At 43.0% G+C, this 16,363-nt stretch overlaps 1 protein-coding gene across 3 annotated transcripts in view; it reads right to left on the reverse strand.

Annotated features, from left to right (window-relative positions):
* The window catches only part of CFAP74 (cilia and flagella associated protein 74), a 113,843-nt gene extending 97,954 nt beyond the window's left edge, over positions 1-15,889 (reverse strand). For 2 of the 3 annotated variants that reach the window (XM_059716923.1, XM_019494010.2), the window contains exons 1-6: positions 15,860-15,889; positions 10,174-10,216; positions 7,102-7,219; positions 4,578-4,668; positions 3,776-3,922; positions 976-1,074 (exon numbers count right to left, since the gene is read on the reverse strand). In XM_059716923.1, the coding sequence (XP_059572906.1) occupies positions 976-1,074; positions 3,776-3,922; positions 4,578-4,668; positions 7,102-7,189 (425 nt within the window). In that variant the 5' untranslated portion in view covers positions 7,190-7,219; positions 10,174-10,216; positions 15,860-15,889. The remainder of the gene's footprint in view (positions 1-975; positions 1,075-3,775; positions 3,923-4,577; positions 4,669-7,101; positions 7,220-10,173; positions 10,217-15,859) is intronic. The other variant, XM_006265123.4, reaches the window with a different exon arrangement.
* Positions 15,890-16,363: the final 474 nt, after the last annotated feature.

Raw genomic sequence — 16,363 nt, forward strand, 5'->3', positions numbered from 1 at the left:
TGAACAGTTGCTCACCAAGCCCTTGATGTACTCCCCTAGTATAGCAGTAAGCTGCTACTAGGTCTCCTCTCAGCCTACTTTTCCTCAGGCTGAAGAGTCCCAGGCCCCTCAGCCTTTCCTCATATGGCTTGCCATGTAAGACTGATCATATGGCTGGCTCTTCTTTGGACTCTCTCAAGCTTGTCCACATCCTTGTTAAAGGTGCCCAGAACTGGACACAGTACTCCAGCTGCAGTCTCACCAGTGCTGAGTAGAGTGGAAGAATCACCTCCTTGGTTTTGCTGGTTTTTCTACCACACCCCTTACCAAGGATCTCAAACTGATTTACAAAGGTTAGTCGCACCTCATACCCCTGCTTTCAACTACCTCCTTACCAATGCATCAAGGAAAACAGCAATCTGCTTGAGGTCACATAAGTCAGAATCAATATTCCATGCTCTCTGTCATCCAAATACAAAGAATTAGATCTAATATCTGCTGTCATGAGGTGTTCCTTTAGTCACCAGTTCCCCTTTTTCCTCCACTGCAATTGCCCTAGTAGCATCTTACCTAGGAAATTTAAGAAATCAACCTTTTATCCAAGCACCTGCATTGCCACTCGGTATTTCAAATAGAAGGACTGACTGGTGTGAATAACAAGCTACCTAGAGAGTGATTGCATCATTCAGTGTTCACCAATATAGGAACTAATGTACCTGGCCTGTTCTCCAGCTCACCATGACTGCAAAGCTCCTTGCCACACAGCATGGTCTACTGAGATAATGCAGTTTTGCCTTTTATCATTAGAACAGCAATGACTTTTAATTACTGAGTATTAAACATTGCTCATTTGGTTCACAACTGTTTACAATATCAGACACTTTCAGCAGCAACTTGAAAAGGTAGCAAACTTTATCTTACTACCTCATTGCCTTCACACATATCAACAAAGATGATGCCAGTAATCTGTGGCAGGCAGAAACACTCTCTACTTACGCATTTCCAGCCTTTTTCTCTTTTTCTATTTTGGTCTCTACACTCTCTCGTTGCTTTGTGAGTATTTTGATCCGTAGATGGCAGGCACTGAGCTCCTCTCTGAAACAAGCAAACAACTATTTTGTAAATTCCCCAGTGCTTCCACTGAAGCTTTTCTTTTAAGGAATGTAACTGGGATTTCCTCCCACTACCTCCCCACTTTTCTCTGATATTTCAGAATTCAGTAATAAGTTTCTTTAAAGATGTTTGTTATCTTCAAAGTATTTTCACCAGGAAAACCTCTCCCCTTACTCCCAATTCATTCCAGTTTCATTCAGAGTTCTAGTTTCATCCAATAAATGACACCATAAAGTGTTTTTAAAAAAGTTTAGCCTCTTCCAGCATATTTATATTTTTCTTTTGTTCTTTTTTTAACTTTTAGCTTTGACATACATGCTTAACTTTGAGCACATGCATAATCATTAATTTCAACGAACCTACCTATGTAATTAGTTTACTCTACAGAAGTGAAACAGGGTAGTTTTGTGGCCAGGGCAGCCATGTCACCAGGGGCAGTGGTGGTTTCTGGGTGCCAGTAATGCATCCAGCTGGCAGCAGCAGCTGTTATTTTTTTCCCCTGCCTCCAAGTTGGTGCCTGGGGCTGCTGCCCTGGTCACCTGCATTAGTTATACTACTCTGAGCACAGACATGATCAGAACCTAAGGGTGTTTTATGCTTCATTTAAGGTCTGATCCAGAAATGCTGAAATCAATGGGATTATTTCCATTGACCTCAGTAAGGTCTAGGACAGATCCATAAATTTCCTGATTGGCAAACATGAGACATTTCAAATGTAGCACAAGAAGAAACAATGCAGGTTTTTGCACACCACTTTGCCAGTCTGCCTTAAATTCTAAAGGAAAGAAATTCAGCATGTGATACTGTAGTAGGCTGTTCCCAGGCTCCAAGGCTGATAATACAGGGAATTAATTCTCTACAGTTATGCTATTAATATTTTATGTAGAATGAATCCCACCAGAGACACCAATTCTTTTCACACAGACTATCACTTATCAGATGTAGACTCTTGGTCACTCCTTTATATGTTTGCATGAACCTAAACTATCCAGTCATCCTGATTAACTGTTAACAGGATTACATTTGCTAAGGAAATATAAGGACTGTGATCACTGCTCTGCAACATAATAGCAATTGACAAGGGAAATCATTCACAGCATGTCACTCTAAAATTGGTTATACATAGCAAAGCTTTAATTTCAGTTGTAAATAGGACTTCCAGTTTTAAAATGACATGGGTATTTTCCAATAAAAGCCTCTTTTAAGGCAGATGCAAAGATAATAATTAGCTTTAGCTTATGATGAAAAAAGTGTTGAAAACAGCTGTTAGCCTTTATACCCCCAGCCATCAACTTCCTGCCACTCCAAGCTGATTACACAATTGGAAGGACATAGGCTGACGTCCTGAGTACGCACATTGCGAGGATAATGAGTATGCCAGGAAATAGCAGGAAATGCCTAGAAATATTGAGTGTTGCAGATTTACACTCATTTGCCAAAATAGTTCCCCAAAATATATTAGAAAAAAAATAATACTAAGTTACAGCATCTTATTATTCAAAACCACCTTTCATTCATTAAATTCACAGAAATTGTATTTTTTTTAAAAGCATTCACTTTGCAGTCGCATATAATTTAAAAAAAAAAATCAATGATATTCAGGAGTATTCCAATTAGCTGTTTTTATTGTAATTTGTCAGTTTTCTTTTCTCCATGGCATTAAATTATCTGAAAATTCACTTCTTCTGTATAGTCTGGAATAATCAGCTGAACTATGATAAACCAAATGAAACAAATCCCAAACTGGAATTCGCCTTCCACTTCTCCCACCCCTTGTGTGACGTAGACCCTCCTAGTTCTAGTAAAAAGAGATATATTATGAGGTACTTCCACCATCTTTTTTTCCCTCTATTCAGAAGTCCCATTGAACGCATTCTATGGGGGCAGAGTCTGTCGTGTGAAGGAGAGTGGGTAGCTACGGATAAGCACATCTTTTTCCTGAGTCCTACAAACGTTCCCAAGAAAAGATTAAGCTAAACTTTTCCCCTAGCTTATTTATTTTTAAATGTTATTCTGAACATGCCATTTTTTTTTTTTTTTTTTTTTTTTTTACAATCGACAAAAATACAAGCAGTACATTTTTTTGGTAATTAAGACCTTCAGGTCATGTCAGAGACTCTAGTTACAGTTTGAAGAGTCTACTAAAAATCAGTTTTAAGTTAATTTAAAAAAAGAAGGTAAGAAACTGCAAAATAAAATGAGTGACATGCTTCTTTGGCTATGTAAAGCCAGTATAATGACTTGTTTAACATCTTTCAACTCTCAGGGGACTGGCTTTATCCTGCCAAAAAAGCATGTCAGCCATTTCATTAGCTATTTCTTAATTTTTTAAAAGAGTGATTCATTTTTAATTCATTTAAAAATATTAATGACATTCAAACAATATTATCCAAGGCCAAGAATGGAGAAACTATCAAAATAAAAGGATAGGTGAAAAAATGGTTCCCTTTAAAAATGTTTAATCTCTCCTGATCACTTAGGGGTTCCTAGGCAAAATTCTAATTGTATTCATAACAGCCAAAGGTATTTTGTAAGCAAGAATCAAATAATTAGTAACAGAAATTAAGATAATATTTATATCATGCATGACAGCAAGAATTTTATTTCTGTTTGGAAAAACAAAACAAAGACAATGATATATCTCTGTTGTTGTGATTGCCTAACCTCATGCCTAAACACTAACCTGGTTTTTTGAATCATAATATCCTTTTCTTTGGACAGGTTGTCAAGCTGGTTTATGTTCCTGCGCAGGGTTAATATCGAAACTCTGTCTGCATATTTCTTATTGTTATTATTATTAACATTGCTCGCATAATGTTCCAAGCCTTCCCTTTAGATTTAAAAACAGAAAAAAAGATTTTCATCATCACATATGATTAACCATAGGACAATTTTTAAAAAAGAACAGTTATTTAAATATGTAAATGTTATCCATTTGGTCTATCATTTTCTTTTATCATCCATTTCAGGCTATGCTTAAATAAAAAAATTCATTTTAACACGTGACTTGTGTCAGATTTAACCCTAGTTCTCCAGAGATTAAAGTGATACACTAAAATCGATGTACTCCCTACTTGTAAACCCAAAGATACATTAGTCTAATATCATGCAGCCTTGTCAGTCTTCTCCTAATTCATTTACTAAAACACATGACCCAACCCTGTGGTCCTTGCACAAGCAAGAATCAGTTAATATAGAACTCAATGAATTCACTGGGCTTAGTGCCTGCAAGTTAGATGCAACCCAATGTTTGATATAATTATACCATTGCAGCATGGTTTCCATTCCAAAAAACCTTTGTTTATTTTCCCCATACAAAGGCTTAAACTATTACTTCCTATAAGAGAAAAGTGCAGTGCATTAGTGAAATTGTATTAAGTACATCTTCCCTTCAAATTGTAAATACATTCCAAATGAGAAACTACTAATATGGGTTACAAATGAGAAACTACTAATATGGGTTACACAAGATACAAACTATTCACCTGCTATAATCAAAGTCTCCTCCAACTCCTTTAGAATTTTCCTTGCTTCTGGTTTTGTCATCATCTTCTGGCTCTTCCCTAAGCTTTTGTTCTAACAGAGAGCAAAACAACTGTTTAATAAAGAGTCTTTCAGCATTAAAATGTAAAGCTCTGGTACCTTTTATGTCAAGCCAAAACATGACAAGTGGTAAGGAAATGACATTTAAAAAGCTTTATTGCTATACCTAATAAAAAACTTCTTGTCACAAAATATACATGAAGGCAACTTTACACCTGGAGACTGAAATAAGCAAAAATTCCCTACCTTCATTGCAAAGCTGTCACAGTGTTTCTACATGAGATGCTTTACTCCACAGTAGACTAATCTACTGTGCAGTAAAGCATCACCATCTACACATGTGCACCATTTACTGCACAGTAAATTAGTCTACTGTGCAGTTAGCTACTACCTGTAAATACAGATAGTAAACTAACTGCACAGTAGATACTGAGCAGTAGCAAATTTGCTCTTGGTCAGCCCCAGCACTAGACGGGCCACAGAGGATGGAGAAGTCCCCCAGTCCTGGAGCTGCTCAGCTCCCAGCTCCCCGAGGAGCAGAGTCAAGCAACACCAGGACGGGGTAGTTCTCTGCCTTCCCCCCGCAACCTCCATCCCCATCCCTATCCCAGCACTGCTCAGTTCTCTGCTCCTCATGGGAACAGGAAACTAAGCAATGCCAGAACTATGGAGCTCTCTGCTTCCCCACACAGCTGGAGGCTGGCCAGGAGCTGTCCCACTTCTGGGATAGACCCTAGCCAGTAGGCTCTGTGGGAAAGTTTCTGCTCAGCCTGAGGCTGACTGGCAGCTATCCCAGAAGCAGGACAGCTCCCAGCCAGCCCCAGTTTGCATGGGGAAATCCTGCCCAGCCCAGGGCTGGCTGGGAGCTGCCCCAGAAATGGGACAGCTCCTGGCCAGTGATTGGCTGTGCTGGGAAGCCCTGCTGAGCATGGGGTTTGTCCCCAGGTACAGGAGGCTGGGAGAGCTCTGCAGAGGCACTGTCTCCCAGCCCTGTGCACATCAAGACCCCTCCTGATGTGTATGGGGCAAGGAGACAGCTATTACTGCAGCCAGAAGAGCTCTCCTGTCCCCTTCCATATGGGAACTGGTTCCATGCTCCCTGCCATCCCTCCAGGCTAGCACCCAGGGGGAACCTGGAGCTCCCCCTGGCTGCTGCAGGTGGCCAGAGCAATGTAGGCACAGCTCTGTACACACCTGTTCCCATTAAGAGCAGATCTGCTCTCAGGGAAGGCTTACTGCACAGTATTTTACTGCGCAGTAAGCTTTACAGCATGAATAGCACATATAGACATGCTCACTGACAATCAAGTAGAAGTGCTATAAAAAGGAAATCTGCATTAGCCAAATGAAATATAACACTTATAGTTCATTCATAGATTTTTGACTGACATTGCAAAAAAAGAGTACCATTCATCATATACTAATTTGTCCTGCTCTGCATTTATTGCAGCAATGATAATAGAATAATATAATAAATTCTCACTAAACATTTGTGTGGTCACTTTGTGCACGATCTATGAGTAATAATAGATAATAGAGAAGGACAATAGGAAAGCCGAGTGCATCTCGTGAAATAACTGCAAACATTCTTTGAATAATATTACAGAACTACACAGTCAACAGTGTGGATTAACCGCTCTGAGCAAGAGTTTGACTTCAGAAGTACAGTGCCCATCTTTAAGAAAGGAACGAAGTAGGATTCAGGGAACTACAGACCAGTCAGCTTCACCATAGTCCCTGAAAGGATCATGGAGCAAGTCCTCAAGGATATGGCTTCCCACAACTTCCATGTAAGCAAGCTAAGGAAGTATGGGTTAGATAAACGGACTGTAAGGTGTTTAGAAAACTGGCTGGATCATCAGGCTAGAGGGTAGCAATCAATGGCTCAATGTCTAGATGGTAGCCAATATCAAGCGGAGTGCCCCAGGGGTTGGTCCTAAGGCTAGTTTTGCTCAATATCTTCATCAACGATCTGGAAGATGAGATAGAGTGCACCCTCAGTAAGTTTCCAGATGACACCAAGCTGCGGGGAGTAGTAGATAGGCTGGAGGATAGATCTAGGATTCAGCGAGGCCTTGACAAATTGGAGTTTTGGACTGGACCAAAATTGGTCCTGCTTTGAGCAGGAAGTTGGACTAGATGACCTCCTGAGGTCCCTTCCAACCCTAACTTTCTATGACTATGATTGTAAGTAGGGATAGGGGGATGCCTTCCTAAGCCATCACAGAAATCATAGACTAGATTCTGATCAGGTACACCTGTAACAGTAAACCTTGAAGATCCTTACTGGAGCCAGTGGAGTTACTTTTGATTATATCAATGTAACTGAGATAACCATTTAGTCTCAAATCTGTTGTGTGGATTTTATCATATTGTACTGCCTCAGAGACAGAGTCAGTGTCTGTAAATAAGCAAAATACTTCAAAGACTAGCTTCTGCAGTGTTGCTCCACAATACAGAGCTGACCTGTTATGTCATCTTTTTCTTCTTCCTGAAATGATGAAACAGATGTCTGTTCCTCTTCACCACTATCAGAGAGTTGAATACCTTCCATACTGATAATTCTTTTAACAGAACTTAGCCCCTGAAGAACATAAATTAGTATTTAGTGCTTGAATATTTCCACTCCCTCATGTTTTGAGATGAATCAGTCACATTTAATCAAGCAGATATGATGTATAGGTGAAAGAGCTGGGTATGATTAAACAATTCATTAGTAGTTATATATTTTGATTGAATCTGGTTCTCAACAGATCTCATAAAAAGATATAAAAGGCCATTTACAAATTATTTTCTTATCATAATGAGGTGAATAATAATGTACTACTTCCAAACACATTATACCCAGTGACTGAAACTGCTACTTTTGTGCAAGGTGTCAGGTTTTACACATTAATTCATTTTATTAATGTTCAAAAATATAATTATACTCAGAAAGCTATTTATGACAATTGAAAAGAAAGCAGATGTTTACAATAGGTTTGGTTCATTTAACATAATTACATTTAAAAAATGTGTCAACCTACTTTAAGAGATGGAAATTTACCTAACAAAAGTATCATTAGGATATCATTATATTGGGTAAATCACATCCCCACAGAAGTAAATAGGTGACAACAAAAATAAGAGCTATGATGTTCACAGTACCTATCTGACAGGAACAATATGCATATGAGAGGCACAGTCAGGGTCCAGTCTTGCAGCATTAGGAACCTAAAATTTACTATAAAGTCTGGGGAAAATTTTGGTCCAAAATGATAACAAGTAGGGCTGTGGAAAGCTTCAGTCGCCTATTTGATTCGAAGGAGATTTGGCGAGATTTGGCAGCCAAATCTCTAAATCTGAATTGAATTGGGGGACCCATTAAAAGGTCCGAATCAAATCCATAGCCTCCGAATCTATTTGGAAAAGATTTGGACAGATTCAGAGATTCAGATCGGCCAGAGAGAGGCATGCACAGCCAGGTGGCTGTAGGTTCACCCGCGGCTCCTCTGGCTGTGCCTGCCTCTCCCTGGGTGGGGGGAATCGTGGGAGAAGCCCCCATGGCTGCCCTCCCTAGCCCCATACCCTGCCTGACCCCAGCCTCCCAGCACTTAAAAAAACCAAACAAACAGCTCCACACTCACCAGCTATAGCACAGGCTGTGGGATCATGTGAAAAGGTCAAGTTTACATACCTAGAGCAGACCCCTGGCCAGGCGAGTTTGCCCAACCGTGGCAGCATGGCCACACTCCAATGGGAGCTCCTGACTTTCCCTGATGCCATTTTATCACCTTGCTGGGTGAAGCGGATTGGGCTTATTAAGCAGCCCAGGGTTATTTCCGGTCCTGGGAGATGGAACAACACGGGACGGTAAGAGAGAGTGACAGGGCATGCAGATAGAGTGAGTGCCTGTCTGCTGCCCAGAACTGAAGTCCCTGGGAATGGGGCAAGAGACCTGCATGGTCTTGAGAGCTCAGAGGAGCTCACATACCCAAGGGAAACCGACACTCCCACATGAATTGGCTGCTGTGTGAGGTCAATTAAGCCAGTGTGGCATCAATTACTGAAGAAAAGGGAAAAAAAAAAAGGAAACATTTGATCACGGCTTCAGCGATCAAGCATTCATGGATTAAAGAACCGTGGAAGTGAGAGGCTACATCTGAGTCCCCTGCAGCCTGGAGAAGCACCACCGGACGGACGACAAGTTGCCTGTAATTTTACTTCCTATGGCAAGAAGTTTTGTTTCGTTATGTATACCTGGTCAGGCACCAGGCAAGTAATGGCCAACACTGGGTCAGGGAGTCATCACCCCTCCCCGCATTAATTAGGTCATCAAAGGTGTGGCAGGTGAGATAATAGAGAGGAAGATCAACCCAACTGAGTTGACTGGCACTGGCCTTGGAAGAGGGAAGCCAGTGAATGTCAACAGGATGTAAAGGCCCATGTCCGTACACGGTAATATCCCAACAGGCCGGCACAGCTTAGCCCCAGCCCCCAGACAGCGTGCAGCACCCTGCCCAGAGGCCCCAATCGCCACTGTTGCAGATGGTGAGTGCAGGGCTTTTATTTTATTATTTTTGTTAAAGTGCTGGGAGGCTGGGTCTGGGTGGCAGATGTGCTGGGCAGGGCAGCCATGGGGGCTTCTCCCACAGCTCCCCCCCGCCCAGGGAGAGGGAGACAAAGCCAAAAGAGCCACAGGAGAACCTATAGCCACCCGGCTGTGCCTGCCTGCCTCCCCCTGGCCAATCCGAATCAGCATCAATTCAGCGCCAAATCTCCGATTCGGATTCGGCCGAATTGAACGGGGACAGCGATTTGAATCACTCAATTGAATTGCTGTCCTCCAAATCGGCCAAATCCGAATACAAATCAAATACTTCCCTATTTGCATAGGCCTAATAACAAGGATCAGGTTCTTAATACTGCCATATAGACTAGGCGTCAACTGCTATACAGTGGTTGTTCTCCACTGCTTCCAGTGGAGTGATGCCAATATACACACATTTAAATTCTTGGCCTAAGAAGAGAAATGACCAATTACATCATTTTACCCAACTCCACTGTCTACACAGAATTGTACTCCGACATGTTTTGTCCAACCTAGATTTATTCTAGGTCAGTGGTTCTCAAACATTTTTGTACCAGGACCCATTTGTAAACATTGATGGCCAGTCCTGACCCAGTGCTCCTCACTCCTGACCCGCTGCCCCCTGCCCCCAGGCTCCAGCCCCCCAGTGTGTGGGGCAGGGTGAGGGTGTGGGGTAGGGGGGCACCACAAACAGATCCTTGCAGGCTGGAACTCTGCCAGCCTGCAAAGGAAAAGCCACAGTTTCCCACATTATTCTCCTTTAAAGGAGAATCCATCTTTAACGTTTATGATCCATTTTTAAAGTATGTTCACAATCCATATTCTTGTGACCCACTTCTGGGTTGCAACCCATGGGCTGAGAAACGCTGCTGTAGTGTGCCACCCACGTACTTTGGATTAGTTGCATCAGTTGTAAATTTCCCAGCTTTTGGGGATCTTAAACTTAGCAGGTCTCATACTGAGCTTACCTATACCAGTGTAGATCAGGAAATAATTCCATCAAATTAAAGCCTGCGTAAATGAAAAGAGAATCAGATTTAATAGAGTTTGTTTCTAAATTACTACATAAATGACATTAAAAATACTGCAATTAACCAGCAATATAATTTAAAGGCATATCTAACTAAGTAAACCACCCAAAAGGGAAAAACAAACAGGGATTTTATTCACTAATTGAGAACAGAGTCCTATCTTCTGAAAAGAACAAGGGCACAGTTACCAGCAGTGCACAACTGCAGGTCCAAGGAATGCCATTGATTTGTAAACAGAATAAACATGGCCCATAGTTTCATAGAGTTGGCACTGTCTACTTGTACAGCAGAATATTTAGTAGCTGATGCTTGAATTTCTCTTAGCAAAATAAAAAATGAAGGAAAATGGAAAAGAGGTTCACATTCCCAGTCTCTGAACCTTAGGAAAGAAAATTAGGACAAGGAAGAAACAAAAGGTAACTAGACACTTCCTAGCATCTTTAGAAACCTAATTTGAAAATGGGATTTAAGTGCTTTTTGAGAAATTAAGTTCTAACACTCCTTCCCTCCAATTTCAGTCAGAATGACAGAGTGAGCATCTAAAGATGAAATATGCAACAAGCAGTATTTAAACATGTGCTTAATTTTAAGCACTTGCATAGTCCCAATAAAGTTACTGGGACTAATAATAAAACCTAAGAAGATTTTGATCCTGGTGTGCTAATAAGCAACTTGAACAAGCTGATGATGCCTCCAAAATAGTGATGAAGCCATATATAGTCCCACCTAAGGACAGTTTGAATACAGACAAAATATCATCAGAAAACCAAATCTTTCCCAGCTGCAGAGCACCTGATACAATCACACCCTATTCAGATAGAAGCACATGGGTTTCTTTATTTGTCATGATAACATGCTGTTCAAAGCCAGCCAACACTGTATATGAGTGGCAATAATACAGTAAAATACTATGATAATATGTTTGTCAATCAGCTAAAAAGTGTGCAGAGCTAATTTTCAAGACTCCTCATAAATCTGTGATCTCTTATGGTAGGGTGCCATATTATTCAAATAAGCACCAGACATTGCAAATATAATACTGCACATACATATATGTGGTAACTAAAAACAAGTAAACATTAAACTAAACTGCTCTGCACATGGCTTGAGTATTATATGTCATTGTTTCTGCGGGATAACTTCGGATATAAGTATACTTTGCCTATAACCACACGTGACCTTGCTCTTGAAGAGTGTGCTTATGTACAGCTTCTACTCTACTAGGAATCCAGAGGTCTTTAGCCCTGCTCAATCTTCACCTACTAGCCTGCCCTTAGTATGCTATTATATAAGCAGTGACAAATCCAAAAAATAAAAATAAAAATAAAGCCCTGCTACATGTGACTTGTTTAGTCAGGGAACTACAATAGTTGAGTCTCACTGTAGTTGCTCATCATGTGCTTAGTCAGAGAGGGTCTGTGTGGACATTTTAATAATGCACATATAGAATTTGCTGTATATGAATTTTATTCATAGATACAAAGCAACTGTAACAGATTTTGGCATGCGGTTAGCACTCTGTCTGGACAGATTTTCCTGGATCTGTGTAATATTCCAGTTCCATCCAATCACCCCTGCTAACAATAAAAGGAATCTTTCCAGGCTTGATCACCAGTTGACAAAACTAGGATAAGGTCATCTTGAACCAGGCTCTAATTACCTTTGCTTCCCATTTGCAGTTTTCCCATTTTTACAGAAAATAGTTCATAAACTTTAATGTAATTTACCAGAACTCAACAAATACAGAGTGTCATTCAGTAGGAGTTATTACCAGATGGTAGATCATTAAGACCCTAGTCACTCAAAGATTTATTCACATGATTAATTTTACACACAGTCCTGTTTTCTTTACTCTCACTTATTTAACTGTGGAACAGGACCTTTCATTAATATAAATAAGAATCTATTTTCTTTTTTGGGGAAAGGGAAAAGTTGAAAGTAAAGCTGAAAAGCACAGAATGCACTTGAGCAAAGTTGACATGGACTATTTTAAAACTGAAATAACAGTACACTGGATTTTGCACTGGCTTATTTAAATCGGTATAAAATGATGCAAGTCTGTAGACAATGCCTTAGTAAAAAGGTTTTGTGTTGAGATATTAAACAGAGATAGTGATGAGGTTATAGCATCTTCCCTGGCTGCTCTTCCAACTAGACCTGTGATCCATGGGTTACTATAATCACAGCCCAGAGACAGTGGTGGCCCACATCCTCAAAGAAGCATCTAACTCCAGTGTACAGACTTAACTACCTCTGATTTCAATGGGAGTTAAGCGCCTAAATACTTCTGAGGATCTGGACTTACATTCCTCTCCTCCTCAATGAACTACAGTGAGCTCAGGTTAAGGGGAGTTCCCCTCTGAGAAAACATTCACAGCTCTCCACAGTCCAATTCCATCAAAGCACAGAAGATTTTCAGGACCCTGAATTCTGCTGGAAAAGTTGTGCCCACTATGAAGACAAAGGAATATGCTTTCCAGATGGGAGATCATCCTACACATTGTAATAAAGGATACTTGAGGGCATTTAATCCAAAAGTCGATTAAAACCTACAGAAAGATTCCCACTCACTTTAATGGGTGTTGGATTGAGTCCCATTTGAACAGCAACAAGAATTTATTTCAGAGACTTCTCTGCAGCATTTACTAAGCAATTTAGACTAGAAGTACAAAAAATGATATGGAAAACAATTTAAAATGGTGTCTGCACTCCTATACTCACTATCAAAAAACAATTAGTATCAGCTATTTTTAAATCATTATGTGGAAAGTGATAACAAGCATGACTATGTCTGTACAAAAGGTTTAGAGTCACTGATACCTCCTGGAAAACTTTGAAAAACATTCCAGTTAGAAACCACAGGCTGTATTTTCTTTTCTCTTGCATTCGTGGTTACCAAGGTCACTTGCAAGAAAACGGCTTTGGTTATTCAACAGCTGGGAATGTCTGCCAAATTTATCCTACCTTGAAGTCATATCTCACTTTGAAGTCACAGAACTATATTTTTTCCCTCAGGGGTGGATTCGTCCCTTACTCCTCCCTGCCTGTAGGTGCGCACAGAAGTTCAGGCAGCCTGTCAGGTAGACACTCTAACTCATGGCACTTTACACAAAGCACCATGAATTACAGCACCATTCAACCCAACAGGCACACCTGTTGGGATGGGGCTGGGGGGCTTGGAGCCTGCCTCGATTAGCCGAGGCCAGCTTCCTTCCCATCCCCTACCCCCCACACAAGCGCCTTGACATCAGCAGCCTTGTGGCTCCTGAGCCTGGAGCTGCGGGGGGAGGGGAAGAAAACGGAGGACCTCTGTCTTGCAGGCCCTGCCCAAATGCCTCTGCTGGGACCATTGTGGGGGAGCTGGGCCAGGCCCACGAGGTGGGGGACTCTGTTTCCGCACCCCACCCCCCAGCTCCAGGCATGGCAGCTATGAGGTTACCACTATCAAGACACCGCCTGGGCGGGTGGAGGGGGACACCCCCTCCCTTCCCCCCGCACTGCACAGGCCTGGCCCAGCTCCCCTCAAGTCCTCCACAGAGGCAGCTGTGGGGCACATGCAGTAGCACAGGCTCCCTCCCCCCCTCCCCCTCCCCCACTGCACAGGGAGGAGACAGAGGTTTTCTGTCTCCTCTCTGTGACAGCCCCAGGGGTGAGGCAGGGCTGGGTTGATGCTCTCCCACAGGAGCACCAATCTAGTCTGCAAAGCCTCATGGGACGCAGGCAGAATCACCCAAAATTAACCCTCATAGGGAACCTGTACATAGGTTCCCTACGGCACTGTGCCTTAAAGCACCCTTGTCTGATACTTCATCAGATGCGGGTTAAATTTTCACAAGATTGACCATTTTAAAAGTGCTGTGCAGGTGTCTACACCTTTATCTGCACATCAAAGAGCAACTCACAGAGACACTCTCATGGACCCAGAGGTACACACTTCCACCTTCAGCTTCCTCTGTGCAAAAATGAAGTTTATTTTCCAGCTACGACAACTTTTTACCATCTTAAATTTTCCCTGAGCCTGAGAAAGGGCATGTGTGCCTGAAAACTTGCAGAAAAAGATCTTGTTCTTGCGATTTCTTAGTTGATCTAATAAGAGGTATCATCTCTGAACCAAGAGCTCTAGAGTTTTGCATTTCTCTGTGCAGCTGTGAACATTTATTGTGTTAACAGCTATTGAGCACTTTAAGGAGCCTCATCATGTGCAAAATGCAACTTCTGTTCAGTGCCTGTGATTGAAATCATTGCTACAAACCTCATTGCTCTAATTTACAATACAGGCTTCCTTTTATGTCCCTGTTACAAGGCATTTAGCAGAATTCACAGATTGATTGGAATCGGACAGAGCTACACTGTGAGCACTTCTGTTGCAGGCTTGAACTTGCAACTTCTGAGCTGTCAACCATGCACCTTAGCACCCATATAACCCCAGCTTCCATAACGCTGGTTAAGAATTTGGAGCAAATTAAATAATAAATGCAAAATATAACTGTTTTAACCTGAGTAGCTCAAGCACCTGACAAACATGGCTACTAAGCATTACTAGAAATGTTACAAAGATCCTGTAAAGTTGTTGCAGCATTGTCCTGGGACTCTACTGTCCCCAGTAATCGAAGAAATAGGCACGTCTACACAAGATGCTAACTGCACAGTAGCCTAATAACACTGCACAGTAGCATGCCTGGCAAAAACGGTGTTAATACACTAGTGAGCAGTAGTATTAGGCTACTGCACAGTAAGCATCAGTAAAAAGCCATGTTAATGTGCATTGGTTTAGTACTTGGTTAGCCAAGTCGTAAACTTAATGCGCAGTAACTACAGCACACTGATGAATGTGTAGACATACCCAACGTGTAGGATACATGAATGAACTGGATCTCCATAGAACAGCCTTTGGTTGGTCATGAAGCATTAGATGCTCTTCAGTGAGGCGAATGACACTGAAACTATAAGCTATAACCGGGACTCAAGTTTTGAGCATAAGATGAAAAGGTGCAGATAGTGACAGCATCACAGTATATATCATGGCACAGCAGGACAACGCACCAGAAAGCAACACAAATACAAATCTGACAAAATATCATGCGGTCAGGAAACGCAAGACCCTAACTCTAACGAGGCGCCTGAACTGTGACGGACCCGGATCAACATTTCCTCTCCTGTGTCTCACAAAGATTTTTCGCCTGTTTGAAGTCAGGTGTTTTTGTCGGCTATTTAAAAAGAGAAACGCAACGAAAATAGTTGCAAACAGATTCATCCGACCACAAAGCACTGATTTTTACATCAGCGTTAACCCGTAGCAAAATACCATCCTGACACAACGTGCCACTGGGTCGCGTCGTGCCACACACGACATGAGGACAGCCTGAAGCGTGTCAGTTACACCGGCTCAACGCACCGCAAAGCCACCGTGGGGCCACAAACGATGCACCTCCCCCCTCCCCCTCAGCCCGGGCGGGCTCGCCTCACTGCACGGCCCAGGACGGTGGAGTTGCAGAGGGGCTTTGCCAGACCCCGGGGCCACCCCAAGGACGCCGCCCCCCCACCCTTGCACCACTCGCAGGACGCACCTCACCCCCCGGGGCGCAGGCGCAATGGGGGAGCAGACGCACCCCCTCCCCCCTACCTCCACGCGGCGTCGGCGTGTGTTGAGGGAGCTGCTAAGGCAACGGAGCGAACCACTTCGGGGAAGCGAGGGGGGGAAGCTGCAGCGTTCCTCCCCCCCTCCCCCGCGAATGGTGCGCGCCGGCAGAGGCGGAAGGGTCGGGGCGACCCGAGCATTTGGGCGCAGCCGCCCCGTGTGCCTCACCGCCGTGCTCATTGCTCGTGGGTCGTGTCCCGGCGCCGCTTGCCCCGCGCGCTCCGTGGCAGGTGGAAGGGAGCAGCATGAGTTAGTTCCCGCGGAGCCGGCTGCTGCCCGCGAGCGGGGCTGCCCGTCCGCACGTGCGGATGCCCGACCCCGGCGCAACCTCAGCAGCGGGCACCAGACACAGCCGGGCCGGCGCCGAGCGCCTGCACTCCGCGGCTCGGCGCGACCCCGGCTGAAGGGGGCTGCGAGCACCTCCGCGTCTGCATGCGCGCTGCTCTCGTCCCCTGCGGGCACTGATTAGTTACTGCCAATATGTTCTTT

This window comes from Alligator mississippiensis, chromosome 13, assembly GCF_030867095.1.
Source record: "Alligator mississippiensis isolate rAllMis1 chromosome 13, rAllMis1, whole genome shotgun sequence".
Taxonomy (NCBI): domain Eukaryota; kingdom Metazoa; phylum Chordata; order Crocodylia; family Alligatoridae; genus Alligator; species Alligator mississippiensis.